This window comes from Chiloscyllium plagiosum, chromosome 2 (assembly GCF_004010195.1).
Source record: "Chiloscyllium plagiosum isolate BGI_BamShark_2017 chromosome 2, ASM401019v2, whole genome shotgun sequence".
Classification (NCBI taxonomy): Eukaryota; Metazoa; Chordata; class Chondrichthyes; order Orectolobiformes; family Hemiscylliidae; genus Chiloscyllium; species Chiloscyllium plagiosum.
In genome coordinates this window covers 35863555-35878817 of record NC_057711.1, presented here as the reverse complement: position 1 = coordinate 35878817, position 15263 = coordinate 35863555, and the positions used below count along the sequence as shown (strand labels likewise).

At 41.9% G+C, this 15263-nt stretch overlaps 1 protein-coding gene across 1 annotated transcript in view; it reads left to right on the top strand.

The window, feature by feature from the left end:
- arhgef28a (Rho guanine nucleotide exchange factor (GEF) 28a) overlaps positions 1-15263 on the top strand; it is a 479393-nt gene that overhangs the window by 380698 nt on the left and 83432 nt on the right. Inside the window, exon 35 of the mRNA XM_043707577.1 lies at positions 13117-13164. Coding sequence (XP_043563512.1) covers positions 13117-13164 — 48 coding nt within the window. The remainder of the gene's footprint in view (positions 1-13116; positions 13165-15263) is intronic.

Here is a 15263-nt window from a genome sequence, read left to right as displayed (position 1 = left end):
ATTGTACTCCATGCTACTTTCTCCCCACCCCCACCCTCCTCTAGCTTATCTCTCCACTCTTCAGGCTCTCTGCCTTTATTCCTGATGAAGGGCTTTTGCCCAAAATATCGATTTTGCTGGTCCTTGGATGCTGCCTGAACTGCTGTGCTCTTCCAGCACCACTAATCGAGAGTTTGCTGGCAGGCTCTCTGCCTTTATTCCTGATGAAGGGCTTTTGCCCAAAACATCGATTTTGCTGGTCCTTGGATGCTGCCTGAACTGCTGTGCTCTTCCAGCACCACTAATCGAGAGTTTGCTGGTGTCACCCAGGAAGCTTTAAACTAGTGTAGTGGATGTGGGAATTGAGGAAAATAACCAGGAGGAGTTAGAACCTCAGGCCAGCAAGGCTAAGAGAAAGAACTGACTCAAAGAGGTTACTGAACATGGGGAGACTAGTGGTCTGGTATATTATTTTAATGTGAGAATTATGACAGATAGGGTTAGGCAGATGAACTTAGACCTTGGATGAGTACATATAACTATGATGTTGTAGCTATTACAGCGACATCATTGAAAAAGGGAGCTTAAAATTCCAATATTTAGATGTTTCAGGTGTGGTAGAGAGGTATGTAAAACAGGTTGGGATTTGCGTTATTGATGAGGAAGAATATCACAGCTGTATTAAAGGAGGACAAATGGATAGAGCTCAGGAATATGAAGAGTGCAGTCACTTTGATGGGATTGTACTACAAGCCTACAACAGCGACAGGTGACAGAGGAACAGATATGTGATTAGATTAGATTTCTTACAGTGTGGAAACAAGCCCTTCGGCCCAACAAGTCCAGACCGAACGTCCGAAGAGTAACCCACTCAGACCCCTACATTTACTCGGAGGAGAAAGTGAGGTCTGCAGATGCTGGAGATCAAAATTGAAACTTTATTGCTGGAACAGCACAGCAGGTCAGGCAGCATCCAGGGAACAGGAGATTCGACGTTTCGGGCACAGGCCCTTCTTCAGGAATGAGAAGGAGGGCCTGAAGAAGGGCCTGTGCCCGAAACGTCGAATCTCCTGTTCCCTGGATGCTGCCTGACCTGCTGTGCTGTTCCAGCAATAAAGTTTCAACCCTACATTTACTCCTTCACCTAACACTACAGACAATTTAGCCTGGCCAATTCACCTAACCTGCATATCTTTGGACTGTGGGAGGAAACCCACACAGACATGGGGAGAATGTGCAAACTCCACACAGAAGTTGCCCGAGGCAGGAATTGAACCTAGGTCTCTAGCACTGTGAGGCAGCAATGCTAATCACTGTGCTGCCCATAAAGCATTGCAATGCATTGGCCAAGGATTCGAACCCGGGCCTCCCGCATGGCAAGCGAGAATTCTACAGCAGGTCAGGCAGCATCCAGGGAACAGGAGATTCGACGTTTCGGGCACACTCCCGCGTGGCAAGCGAGAATTCTACCACTGAGCCACCAATGGAATGTGGACAGATTATGGAAAAATATGTAAACAACATTGTTGTTGTGGTGGACGGTTTTATCTTTCCGATATTGACTGGGACTCATTTAGGCCAGTAAAGGCAGTCTATTTGGACTTTCGCAAAGTCTTTGACAAGGTTCCTCATGGCAGGCTAATATAGAAGGTGAAGTCCTATAGAATCTGCAATGAACTTATAAGATAGATACAAAACTGGCTTGCTTTTCGAAGACAGTAGCGGTGGAAGGATTTTTTTTGACTGGAGTTCTGTGAACACTGGTGTTCTACAGGGATGATTGCTGGGGCCAATGTCGTTTGCCATATATATAAATGATTTGGAGGAGAGTGTGGTGGTCTAATTAGTAAGTTTGTGGATGACAGAGCGATTGAGGAAGCTGCAGATAGTAAGCAGGATTGGTAGAGGATATCGTAAGACCAAGATAAGCTGAAGACGATGGTGAAGACATGGCAGGTGGAATTTAATCTGGACAAGTGCGAGATGATGCATTCTGGAAGATAATGCAGCAGAAAAGTGTACAGTAAATGGCAGAACACTTAGAAACATTAACATATAAGAGGGATCTAAGCACATGGGTCCACACTTCCATGAATGTGGCAACACAAGTGGATAAGGTGGTCAAGAAGCTGTATGGCATGCTTGCCTGAAACAGTCAGGACAAAGAGTATAAAAATTAGCAAGTCATGTTGCTGCTGTATAGAATTTTAGTTAGGCCACAATAGGAATATTGCATAGAGTTCTGGTTGCACAATACTAGAAGGATGCGGAGGCTTTGGAGAAGAAATTTAAGAGGTTTACCAGGATGTTGTCCGGTTTGGAGGGTATTAACTATGAAGAAGAGATTGGACAAACTCGGCTTGTTTTCACTTGAAGGTCAGACGCTGAGGGCATCCTGATAGAAGTTTACAAATTTATGAAAGGCATGGACAGAATGGATAGTCAGTGGGGTTTTTTTCCCAGTATAGAAATATCAATGATATGCGAACATGGGTTTAAGGTTAAAGGAGGAAAGTTTAAAGGAAATCAAGGGGATCAATGGAGTAGTGGGAATGTCCCTGGACTAGGAATCCAGAGATCCAGGACAATGCTGTGAGGACATAGGTTCAAATCCCACCATGGCAACTCGTGGAATGTGAAAGCCAGTCGGCTCATGCTTGGAGGGCCAAAGGGCCTGTTCCTGGGCTGTAAATTTTCTTTGTTCTTTGAAATGTGAGAGGCAGGATTTTTTTACAGAGTCCAGTAAGTGCCTGGAATGCACTACCAGAGGAGGTGGTAGAAGCAGATACAAATAGCAACATATAAGAGGCATCTTGGCAGATACGTGAATACACTGGGATTAGTGGGATATGGACCATGTCGAAATGTTTGGTTTAGAAAGGCATCATGTGTCGGCATAGGCTTGGTTGGCTGAAGGGCCTGTTCCTGTGTTGTACTGCTCTTTGTTCTTTGTTTCTCTTTCCAAACCTTCTCAGTCTTTCAGCATTTTTTGTTTATTACAGAAGAGATAACTCTTATTAATGTCTTACCACTTGCCAGTGGGCACATTGAAATGAATCATCAGCTTGTTTGGCCACGTTAGAAACACATTTTCCATTGGCTGACAAGTCTCTGGCAAGGGACTGGAATCCTGAGTGTCTAGCCCAGAATTAGGAATGTTACCACTACACCATAAGACTGCCAATTCCAGGAAATATGAATTAGATCTAAATCATGAAATACAGATTAAGATCTAAAAGAGAAAGGAAACAAATGTAAAATAATTACTTCATTTTTTCACATCTCATTGTCTTCTGAGGGGGTGAAAGCAAAATACTATGAATTCTTGAAATCTGAAACAAGCAAGGAGAAATGCAGCAGGTCTGGCAGCATCTGTGGAGAGAGAAACTTAGTTAACATATCAAGTCCAGTATGACTCTGCTTCAGAACTGAGAAGTGTTGAATTTTCATATATACCTTTGACATAGGTAGAGGCCCAGTGCAAAATACAAAGTGATTGTTAATGGTGGAGAAAGAAAACAAAAGATGTAAAATGGCTGTAAATTAAGGTGTGGAAGAGATAGAATTGGTCTTCACTATTAAACGCAATGTAAACTAAACATTAAAAAAGACAAAGGTGTGGAGGGGAGTGTGAGAAAAATTGAGATCAAACAATACAGTCAGTCTCTGAAGTTATGGAATTCAATATTGAGATCTTGAAGCTGTAGAGTGCCTTCATGGAAAATGAAATGGTAGAACCGTACAGAATAGACACTTCGGCCCACCATATTTCACTGCAAGCCAGGCAGCACCAGGAGGTGAAGAAGTCGACGTTTCGGGTGTAACCCTTCTTCAGGACTGGGAATAGGTGAAAGGGGAGCTGCAGATAATGGGGATGGGGGTTGAGCAGGGTGGTGAGTTGGGGATAGTAGCAGGTATGACCTGGGTGGTCGATGGGAGGAATGAACTCGGTTGATGGCTAGAAGGAAGGGTTGATGAGAGGAATGAAGAGAGGGGGAGGGGCTGGGAAGACCGTGTTTCACCAGCAATTTCTGTTTTTATTATAGCCTGAAAGGTAGTTTATTGAAATAGCAAAAAACTGGTGGGGGAGTGGTCAGAGTCATTTCTACAAACAGAGCAGAAGTGTTCCACAGAGCTGTTACCCAGTCTGCATTTGTTCTCGCCATTGTAAAGGAGACTGCATTGTGAGTGGCGAATACAGGAGGCTAGTTTGTGAAAACCACACGTAAAATGCTGCTTCACCTGGAAGGTGTGTTTGGGGTCTTGGAAAATGAGGAGAAAAGAAGTGAATGGGCACGTGTTACACCATCTATAATTGCATGATTCGGAGATGAAGGAGCGTCGCTCCGAAAGCTAGTGTGCTTCCAATTAAACCTGTTGGACTATAACCTGGTGTTGTGTGATTTTTAACTTTATAATTGCATGGAAAGGTACCATGGGCAGTTAGGAAGTGTTAAGAGTGATTAACACACAGAAAGAATAGTCCCTGTGGAATTTTAATGTTGGAGTGAAGGAGAAAGTGTGTTGATGGTGGTAGAAATGATGGAGGATCATCCTTTGAATGCAGAGACTAGTGAATGGAAAGTGAGGACAAAGGGAACCCTTTGAAGAAGGGGGAAAGGTGAGGGCAGAAGTATGAGAAATGGGTCAGATATGGCTTAACGCTCTGCCAAACAAAACTGGGGGGGGGTCCTTGGTTGAGGAAAATTGAGATCAAGCTGGATGTAGCCTGGTGGAAGGTGGCATCATCTAAACAGATGCCTTGGAGAAACTGGGAGAATGGACTGGAAATCTTGCAGCAAGCACAGTGTAAGGTGATGTAGTGAAGGTAACTGCGGAATTGTTGGAACAAAAACAGAAATTGCTGGAAAGTCTCAGCAGGTCTGGCAGCACCTGTGGAGAAAAATCTGAGTTAACATTTCTTAGAAGAAGGGTCACTGGACTTAAAATGGTAACTCTGATTTCTCTCCATAGATGCTGCCAGACCTGCTGAGATTTTGAGCAATTTCCCTTTTTATTTCTGATTTACAGCATCCACAGTTCTTTCAGTTTTGCTTTTTGGAGTTGATGGTGGTAGAAATGGCGGAGGATGATCCTTTGAATGCAGAGACTAGTGAATGGAAAGTGAGGAGTTGATGGGCTTATAATGAAATTAAAACAGTGAAGTCAAAGAAGGGAAAGGAAGAGTCAGAGATGGACCAGTGGAGGTGAGAGAAGGATGGAAATTGCAAGCAAAACTGAAAACTGGGCAGCACGGTGGCTCAGTCGTTAGCACTGCTGCCTCACAGCGCCTGGGACCTGGGTTCAGTTCCAGCATCAGGTTACTGTCTGTGTGGAGTTTGCACATTCTCCTCATGTCTGCATTGGTTTCTTCCAGGAGTCCTGGTTTCCTCCCTTTGACCAAAGATGTGCAGATTAGGTGGATTGGCCGTGCTAAATTGCAGATAGTGTCCAGGGGTGTGCAGACTAGGGTGGATTAGCCACGGGAAAATTCAGTGTTACAGGGATTGTGTGGGTCTGAGTGGGATGCTGTTCGGAGAGTCAGTGTGGACTCGAATGGCTTGCTTCCACACTGGAGAGATTCTATGATTAATTTTTCCAATTCAAAATGAGAACAGGAAGCAAGACGGAAGAAATCATCAATGTATCGAAGAAAAAGTTGTGGATAGGGGTCTGAATAGAACTGGAATAAGGAATGTTTTACAAATCCCACAAAGAGCCAGGTGAAATTCCTGCAGATACCAGTAGCCATACCTTTGACTTGGAGAAAATGAGATGATGAAGAGAAAATTATGGAACCAACGTAAAACGTCAGAACAATCGCAAATGTAAGTGGGGAGAAAATAGAATGAGGGTAGGAAGAAATAATTTCAGTGGATAGGGACAGACTAAACTGCTGGTCTACCAGGACGATCCTGTTTGTAGATTTTAAGAAAATGGTCAAAGTAGGCTGTATTTGGTTGGGGGGATCTATAAGATGGGAAGCTGTGAAAGGCAGATCTCCAGTGAAGATAAGGTCAGATAGAGTCTGGAAATAACCATTTGATGTTCAATGATAAGGTCATGATCCAGGGGAAGGTAGGAGAAAGTCACTGAGAGCTGGCACTCAGCATCCGGGAGGTAGAGGTCAGCAACCACAGCAACATCACCCTTATCAGCAGCTTTGATAACTAGATCAGGGTTGGACCTGAAGGAGTGGGGTCCAGAGAGTTCAAAAAGTTGAGAAATTAAGGGGGATAAAGTCACCTCAACAGTTCCCAATGAACAAATGAAGTACAGATAAAAAGCAACACTTACTCAGATTTACATTATAGCGTCAGCCTAGATTTGAAAACATATAACATATATATATTAGGAATTTTCATAGAGATTGAGTATCTCTTACAAATTGCTTGATACTGCAGAAGGAACTGAAATGTCAAACCACTTTGCTCTCTTGTAGCTATTTTCATCCATGATACATATTTTTATATTAATATTTATGCTCACATCAGCTTATCAATAAATCCACATGGCTGAACATGACTTTTTTAGATGAGATTCCCTACAGTATGGAAACAGGCCCTTCGGCGCAACAAGTCCACACCAACGTTCCGAAGAATAACCCACCCAGACCCATTCCCCTATCCTATATTTACCCCTGACTAAGGTACCTAACACTATGGGCAATTTAGCATAGCCAATCCACCCTGACCTGCACAACTTTGGATTGTGGGAGGAAACCGGAACACCGGTAGGGCGGCACGGTGGCACAGTGGTTAGCACTGCTGCCTCACAGCGCCAGAGACCTGGGTTCAATTCCCACCTCAGGCAACTGTCTGTGTGGAGTTTGCACATTCTCCCCGTGTCTGCGTGGGTTTCCTCCAGGTGCTCCAGTTTCCTCCCACAGTCTAAAAATGTGCAGGTTAGGTGAATTGGCCATGCTAAATTGCTCATAGTGTTAGGTGAAGGGGTAAATGTAGGGGAATGGGTATGGGTGGGTTGTTTTATGGGCAGCACGGTGGCACAGTGGTTAGCACTGCTGCCTCACAGCGCCTGAGACCCGGGTTCAATTCCCGCCTCAGGCGACTGACTGTGTGGAGTTTGCACGTTCTCCCCGTGTCTGCGTGGGTTTCCTCCGGGTGCTCCGGTTTCCTCCCACAGTCCAAAAAGATGTGCAGGGTCAGGTGAATTGGCCATGCTAAATTGCCCGTAGTGTTAGGTAAGGGGTAAATGTAGGGGTATGGGTGGGTTTCGCTTCGGCGGGTCGGTGTGGACTTGTTGGGCCGAAGGGCCTGTTTTCACACTGTAATGTAATCTAATCTAAAAAAAACCTGGAGGAAACCCGCACAGACACGGGGAGAATGTGCAAACTCAACAGACAGTCACCCAAGGCAGGAATCAAACCTGGGGCCCTGACACTGTGAAGCAGCAGTGCTAGCCATCGTGCCGCCTCAAGGGAGTGGAGAATGTGGGCAGTAATGACAGTCTGTCTTTATATAGCACCTTTAATGCAGGAAATGTCCCAAAGTGCCTCATAGGAGTGAAATCGGTCGTCAGCTGACATTGAATCAAAGAAGAGAATATTAAGACAAGCAATAAAAGCTTGGTCAATTAGCTAATTTTCAATGAAGATTTTAAAAGTATATAGGATGTAGGAGCAGAGGGATTTTGGGAGGGAATTCTTGAGCTTAGTGCTTAGTTGACTTAAGACATTGCCAGCAGCGATGGAGTTGCACAAGAGATCAGAATTGGTGGATGACAATGTTCTTCGAAAGTTTGGGAACTGGATGATGTCTCAGATTTAGTGAGTAGGGAGCCATGGAGTGATTTGAAGACAAGACTGAACATTTTAAAATTGAGGCATTGGAGAATCTGAAAGCAGTCTGCAGAAACAGGGATGATTGGCAAGTAGGTCTTAGTGCAGGAACTATATGGGAGACAGACCTCTGGATTGAGGCCCAGTCTTAATGTTGAACAAACATAGAGGCAATGCTTGGACTTGAGAGATATTGAAAAGGTAGAGCTGGTGCTTAACTTCTAAAGCACCTCTTGTTTACTAACATGTAGACAACTGAAGATATGCTGAAAGTAGATTCTAAGATCTTTAAATGTGCAATTTTTTTTTCGGCCACAAGATGGCAAGAGATGAATGAAGGAGAATGCTCGATATGTTGCTATTATTCTTTATGTTTCAGTTTATGAATTTATGTCTTGCAGATTTTGGTTTAAAGTTGCACTATTAATTTTGTAAGATTCAACAGTAGCACAGTGGTTTAAAAGAAATCAAATTTATCACTGCATAACAAAATATCACACAGAATTTACAGCACAGAAACAGCCTATTTATTCCAACAGGTCTGTGCTTGCATTTATATTCCCCTCAGTTTCATCAGATACAATCTAAAAGTAGTTTATTTTGAACTTTTCTACGTATTGGTCTATACAGTTTGTTTTTATTAGTATTTTTCAACAACAGTTTTGATTTCTTGTATAAATATATTCATGATATGCAACCTCCATTAAACTGACACTTCCATCAAATCCAGACAATATCTGCTTAAAATGATATTATAACACATCCCTCATCTGCTCAATGAACTGACAATATGAGCAGGAGGGACATTGAAAAATGTAATTTGCCTTGGGCAAGCTGCCAGTTGCTTGTGTACTCACAAGCCCTATTGTTTTCAGCAGGAGAGCAAATTAATGATGTGAATCACCTCTATAATCAGCAGTTTCTCCCCTTTTTCTTAACAATAAGAAAAAAAACTTGAAAAACACTTCGTAAAGTTTTAGGAGTTGCAGCGTACAACTGCTGCAATATAGCCTCAAATCCTCAAATCATAACATTTCATCTGAGTAAGGCCAATTGGCCCACTTTAGTTCATCCTTCTAGAATGATTGTACTACTCTACCCACACTGTAGCATCTGATTTGTTGTTACATAATTCTAAGGGGTTTAACCCTACGCCTCTCTGAGGAAATTTATTGTCCGCTTGCTGTATGAAAGAGAATTTCCTGATATCCATTCAAAAGCGTCTTTTACTAGTTCAAACCTAGTTGTACTTTAACTGTTTAACTTGAAGTCATATTCCAAATTTTCTTTCTCAATTCCCCCAACTGGTTTGGTGGGATGGAGATGTTCAATTGCCCACACGGGCCTTGGAAAGGGGAACAACACAGATTTACCAGAACAATACCAGGTCAAAATATGCTATGATGAGGATACACAAATCTGACTTATATTCCATTGTGTTTAGAAGGCAAAAACGTTATTTATCAGAATATTTAAATGTATGAAGATTTCCTTACATACACGATAATGCATTCTATCTCATACTCAAACTTTTGAGATGGAACAGTTTACTACTGAGTTGCCTTTCCCTACATGCTAGTTGAGAAATCCACGACTGCCTATCACAATTTATGTATTGGGATTAATGTAGATTGGCATTATCAGCTTGTTCAACTTGCTAACAGGGCACAGAAATAGAAAGCGTTAAAGCTATCCTATGGAACAATGACTATTCACATCGCATGATTGTTTGCTGTTTGTTACATTGAGTCATAGAGATGCACAGCATGGAAACCGACTTTTAGTCCAACTCATCCTTGCCAACCAGATATCATAAATTAATCTAGTCCCACCGGCCAGCACTTGGCCCATATCGCTCTAAACTCTTCCTATTCATATACCCATCCAGATGCCTTTTAAATGTTGTAATTGTACCAGCCTCCATCACTTCCTCTGGCAGCTCATTCCATATACTATCACCCTTTGTGGTCCCTTTTAAATCTTTCCCCCCTCACCCTAAATCTATGCCCTCTAGTTCTGGGCTCCCCCAACATGGAGAAAAGACCTTGTCTATTAACTCTATCCATGCCCCTCATGATTTTATAAATCTCTATAAGGTCACGTCTCAGCCTCCGACACTTCATGGAAAACAGCCTCAGCCTAGTCAGCCTTTTCCTCTAGCTCAAACACTCCAACCCTGGCAATATCCTTGTAAGTCTTTTCTGAACCCTTTCAAGTTTCACAACATCCTCCCTAAAGGAGGGAGACCAGAATTGCACACAGTATTCCAAAAGTGGCCTAACCATTGTCCTGTACAGCCGCAACATGACCTCCCAACTCCTATACTCAATGCTCTGAACAATAAAGGAAAGCATACCAAATGCCTCCTTCACTATCCTATCTACCTGAGACTTTACTTTAAAGGAACTATGAACCTGCGCTCCAAGGGCTCTTTGTTGAGCAACATTTCCCAGGAAACTTTCACACATAGAACATAGAATATAGAAAAGTACAGCACAGGACAGGCCCTTTGGCCCACGATGTTGTGCCGAGGATTAATCCTATTGTAAAATAAAATAACTTAACCTATGCACCCCTCAATTCACTGCATCCATGTGCATGACCAGCAGTCGCTTAAATGTCCCTAATGACTCTGCTTCCATCACCACCGCTGGCAATGCATTCCATGCGTTCACAACTCTCTGCGTAAAGAACCTTTTGCTGACGTTCCCCTCTATACCTTTCTCCTTATATCTTAAAACTATGACCCCTCATGCCAGTCAATCCTGCTCTGGGGAAAAGATTAGGAGGTTCAGGGATGGGTTAGTAAATTTGTCGACACAAAGGTTGGAGGTGACGTTGATAGTATCGAGGGCTACTGCAGGCTGCAACCCAACATAGACAGAATGCAAAGCTGGGCTGAGAAACGGCAGATGGAGTTCAATCTGGATAAATGCAAAGTGATACATTTTGGAAGGTCGAACTTGAATGCTGAATATAGGATTTAAAACAGAATTGTTGGCAGTGTGGTGGAACAAGGGGATCTTGGTGTTCAAGTACATAAATCCCTCAAAGTTGCCACCCAAGTGGATAGGGTTGTTAAGAAAGTATATAGTGTTTTGGCTTTCATTAACAGGGGGATCAAGTTTAAGAGCCACGAGGTTTTGCACATGCAACACACTCTCTCACATGCACTCAAACTCACATGTATACATTCACTCTCCCTCTCTCTCTCTCTTTCATGCATGCACACACACATATACATCTATGGGGTGAATTTGTATTTGCAGAAATATATTTGCAGGTACATTTTATTTTACTCAATAAATGCACAATCTGCAGGCAGTCAATGCAGGCACTCAATCCATGTAATATTTTGTAAATTCCACTTTAGAAATAGAACCAATCAGACTCAAGATTGGGATATGGACAGACTCTAACTTCACACCTTCAATGCATTGCCTAAACTGAGATGTCACCTTTTGTTATAAAAGCTTAAGTTATCTTGAGAAGGTGACTTAAAAGAAGTTCTGGGATTTACATATTAATGATTTGAAACCACCATTCTAAAAGATGAAAGACTTAACAATCCAGGTTTGTTTAATATATCACTGTATGACACTGTAATCTTTTGCTATAAATCTTGTACTCCACAACCACCTGATGAAGGCGCAGTGCTCCGAAAGCTAGTGCTTCCAAATGAACCTGTTGGACTATATCCTGGTGTTGTGTGATTTCTAACTTTGTCCACCCCAGTCCTCCATATCATGGCTACCATTAAGTGTTTAAGTCCTGCCCTGATTTGCCTTTCCAGAATGCAGCACCTCACATTTGTCTAAATTAATCTCCAACTGCCACTACTCAGCCAATTAGCCCATCTGATCAAGATCTCCTTGTACTCTGAGGTAACCTTCTTTGCTATCCACTGCACCTCCAATTTTGGTGTCAACTGCAAACTTACTAACTACACCTCCTATATTCACATCCAAATCATTTATATAAATGACGAAAAGCAGTGGGTCTAGCACCGATCCTTGTGGCATACCATTGGTCACAGGCCTACAGTCTGAAAAGAACCTGAAGAAGGGCTTATGCCCGAAACGTCGATTCTCCTGTTCGCTGAATGCTGCCTGACCTGCTGCGCTTTTCCAGCAACACATTTTCAGGTCTGAAAAGAACCCTCAACTGGCAAATTTTGTGTCCACTACTTTCAGACCTGAAAAGTATTCGGTCTACGTCAAATTATCCTGGAAAGCAAAGTATTTTTTGAATTTGGCTGAACAACAGATTTACAAGCTATTTCATGCTGTGACAATGGGAATGGTATTTTCTACTCATTGGATGCTGCCATCAGTCCAAATGGATATTTTGCACACCACACATTTGAGCAAAGTGCCAGTGTGATGCCACATATATATAGCCATACATCTCAATTGTTCAGTGAGTCAAATAGCAGGTTCCTCCACTGAAAACAACAAGTGTTGGAGATCACAATGGGTCAGGCAGCATCCATTCATCTGATGAAGAGTCATCTAAACTTGAAACATTAGCTTGCTTTCTCTCCCTGGATGCTGCCTGACCCACTGTGATCTTCAACAGTTGTTTTCAGTACAGATTCCAGCATCTAAGTAATTTGCTCTTATGGGAGGTTCCTCCAGCTGTTCATAATAAGCAAAGTAGGACTGTACTCAAGCAGACCACACTGTCAAAGAGCAGACCATAATATCGACTATTAGATGTGATTCCACAATTGGGCAGCACCTATTGGACGATCCTCTATGTTCTAATAGTTGCACCAACAAACAAGTCAAGCTTGTAAGCTGCTTACTAAAAGTGACATCTATTCGTAGGCATGGACCTTCTTTGCAAACAAAAGAATATACTCAAAATTTACACCTATTTTAAATTAGCTATAGCAAAAGGGGCCGTAATTTCCTATTGCTTCCTCCATCAGCACCAATGTCCTGGCCATTCAGAATCAACTTGCCGACCATTCAGTACCATTTCATTGTGTGGTATATGTTGTCCTGATCATTTGAAATTTGATATTCTTGCATTTGTCCAGATGACTGCAAGACTAAAATCTTTGGCAGCATGTTTCTCTTTCAGCAATAAACAAAGCTCTGCTAGAACTTTATTATAACCTGAAGATAATTGAATCAAGATGGTTAAGGTAATAGTAAGATGAAATATGATATATACAAATAAGCTATTTCCTCAGATAAGAGAATTCAAAACAAGGGGGAAATAAAATTAAAATTAACAATAACAGTCAGTCCATTTTAACTAGTGTGTTAACAGAAAAACCAGGGATTTGCATCATTTTGTGCCATAAAAAATTGTCTTTTTTTTTGTTTTAGATTGTTCATAGTGTGCAAAATATCACTCAGCTTCTTTACAGTTTACAGGTAAGTTCATTTTTTCCTTTAATCAGCTATGAGCATTTCAATGTGATTACATCCTTTACAGCTAGAAGTTGTCACTATAGAGTTAGCAGGCATGGATTTTGAAAAGATACTGGGGGTTCCATGACACAATTTCTATTGTGCAGGATGCTGGTCTATTTTTACATAGGATATATATGAATCAATATCAATTTTTGTGTATGTGGAAGGACATTGGCCTTTTTTCTGTTTTGTACCAAATTATAACAATGAATTCCTCAGTTGAATACATCCCTGATATGATACAAGGCTGGGCTCAATGACCAGCACATTGACAATAAATTTTAATCCCAGCTATAGATGAGCACAGCAGCTGAAAGACTATTTTTTTTTGTTAGAGGTATTTGTTAGGTTGGCTGCCAGATCCAGAACCAATTGTTTTGTCAAATGTTAAATATTTTAGTTCATGAGTGCTCAGTTAGGTGAGCATTGGCTTTGCTTTCGTGCATTGATATTTATCAAGCATTCTCTTCTCATGTATAATTTAAGTTCTGTTCAATTTAGACATTAGCCTGACCATATTTTATCAGTTCTAACCTCCGATCATCCAATCCTTATATTGGATTTGTCTGACCTTGCTATCTTGCACAGTCCCTGAGCTTATTGCCTTGCAGGGAAAGTTTACCAAATTATTGACAATCATAGAAACTGTTCTTTAGGTTTGTGAGTCTCAATGTTACTCTGCGATAAGTCTAAAATAATTTCAAATAGAAATTTTTGCAATTTTCATGACATGAAAAGTATTACATCAGCCTAGACTGCATTGGTTCAAACCCAGTGTGCCACTCCATTTATCTTGTAGATTTAAAGGTCAAGGCATCCTGTAATACAATAGAGTTCCAAGTAGATATGTGCATCTAGAGAATAAAATGCATTATAAATAATGTCTGTCAGCTGTAAAACAAATAGTTTTAAATATTGCATTATGATGATAAAGTAGGTGGGATCCACTTAAAATGGATCAAATTACCTTAAACCACCTGAATCCAAGAGTAGGACCCTAGTGGTTTGGTGCTGGAATAACAATTACAGTGCTTCAGATTTCAAAACACAGTTAACGACATTTTCTGAAACTGAACCCAGTAAATCTGGTCACTGGTGTATTTGGCAAGGGCACAGTAAAAAGGTTGAAGTCAAGTTAGATATTTATGCAAGAGACCTGGGAGACAACACAGATTTCCCAAAGTGGGGTTCCAAGGGTAGGAACTCTCCTCAAAACCCCACAGACATATCGGTACTTGCTTTTGGTGGATTCTCATCTTTGTAGCCAAACAAATCTGCTGCTAATCTCTCTTCCCACCATTCGAAGAAAGGCCTCATTACCTTCCTGCTAACTCTGTGTAGTAGCTAGATAATTGTGCTCCTAAACAGTAAGTTGCAACAGAGTGCTCATTTGAGGCCTGCAGCTTTCTGCAAATGCTTTGATGAAGCTAGAAACTAAAATTGCCAGAGGACTCACAACTGTTTGTTGAGTGGGTATGCTGCAGATAGTTCACCCATTCAGAACCCAACACAAAATTGTACCCAAAATCGCTCAACAGGAGAGTAAGTTTTTAGAGTTGATGGGAGAGGAGCGAGATATGAATCATCTCACAATTGGTTCATTAGCTCTCAACCATATAGACTTTCACTAGAACAAATCACTAGGGAACCTTCAGGTTGGTGTGAAAGCTCACAGTTCAGTAGTGTTCTGGCATGTCTATTGCGTTTGTCCTGCATTTGACTCTTAATGGTGTCAGGATTAGTGGTGCTGGAAGAGCACAGCAGTTCAGGCAGCATCCAAGGAGCTTCGAAATCGACGTTTCGGGCAAAAGCCCTTCATCAGGAATAAAGACAGTGATCCTGAAGCATGGAGAGATAAGCTTGAGGAGGGTGGGAGTGGGGAGAAAGTAGCATATAGTACAATGGGTGAGTGGGGGAGGGGATGAAGGTGATAGGTCAGGGAGGAGAGGGTGGAGTGGATAGGTGGAAAAGGAGATAGGCAGGTAGGACAAGTCCGGACAAGTCATGGGAACAGTGCTGAGCTGGAAGTTTGGAACTAGGGTGAGGTGGGGGAAGGGAAA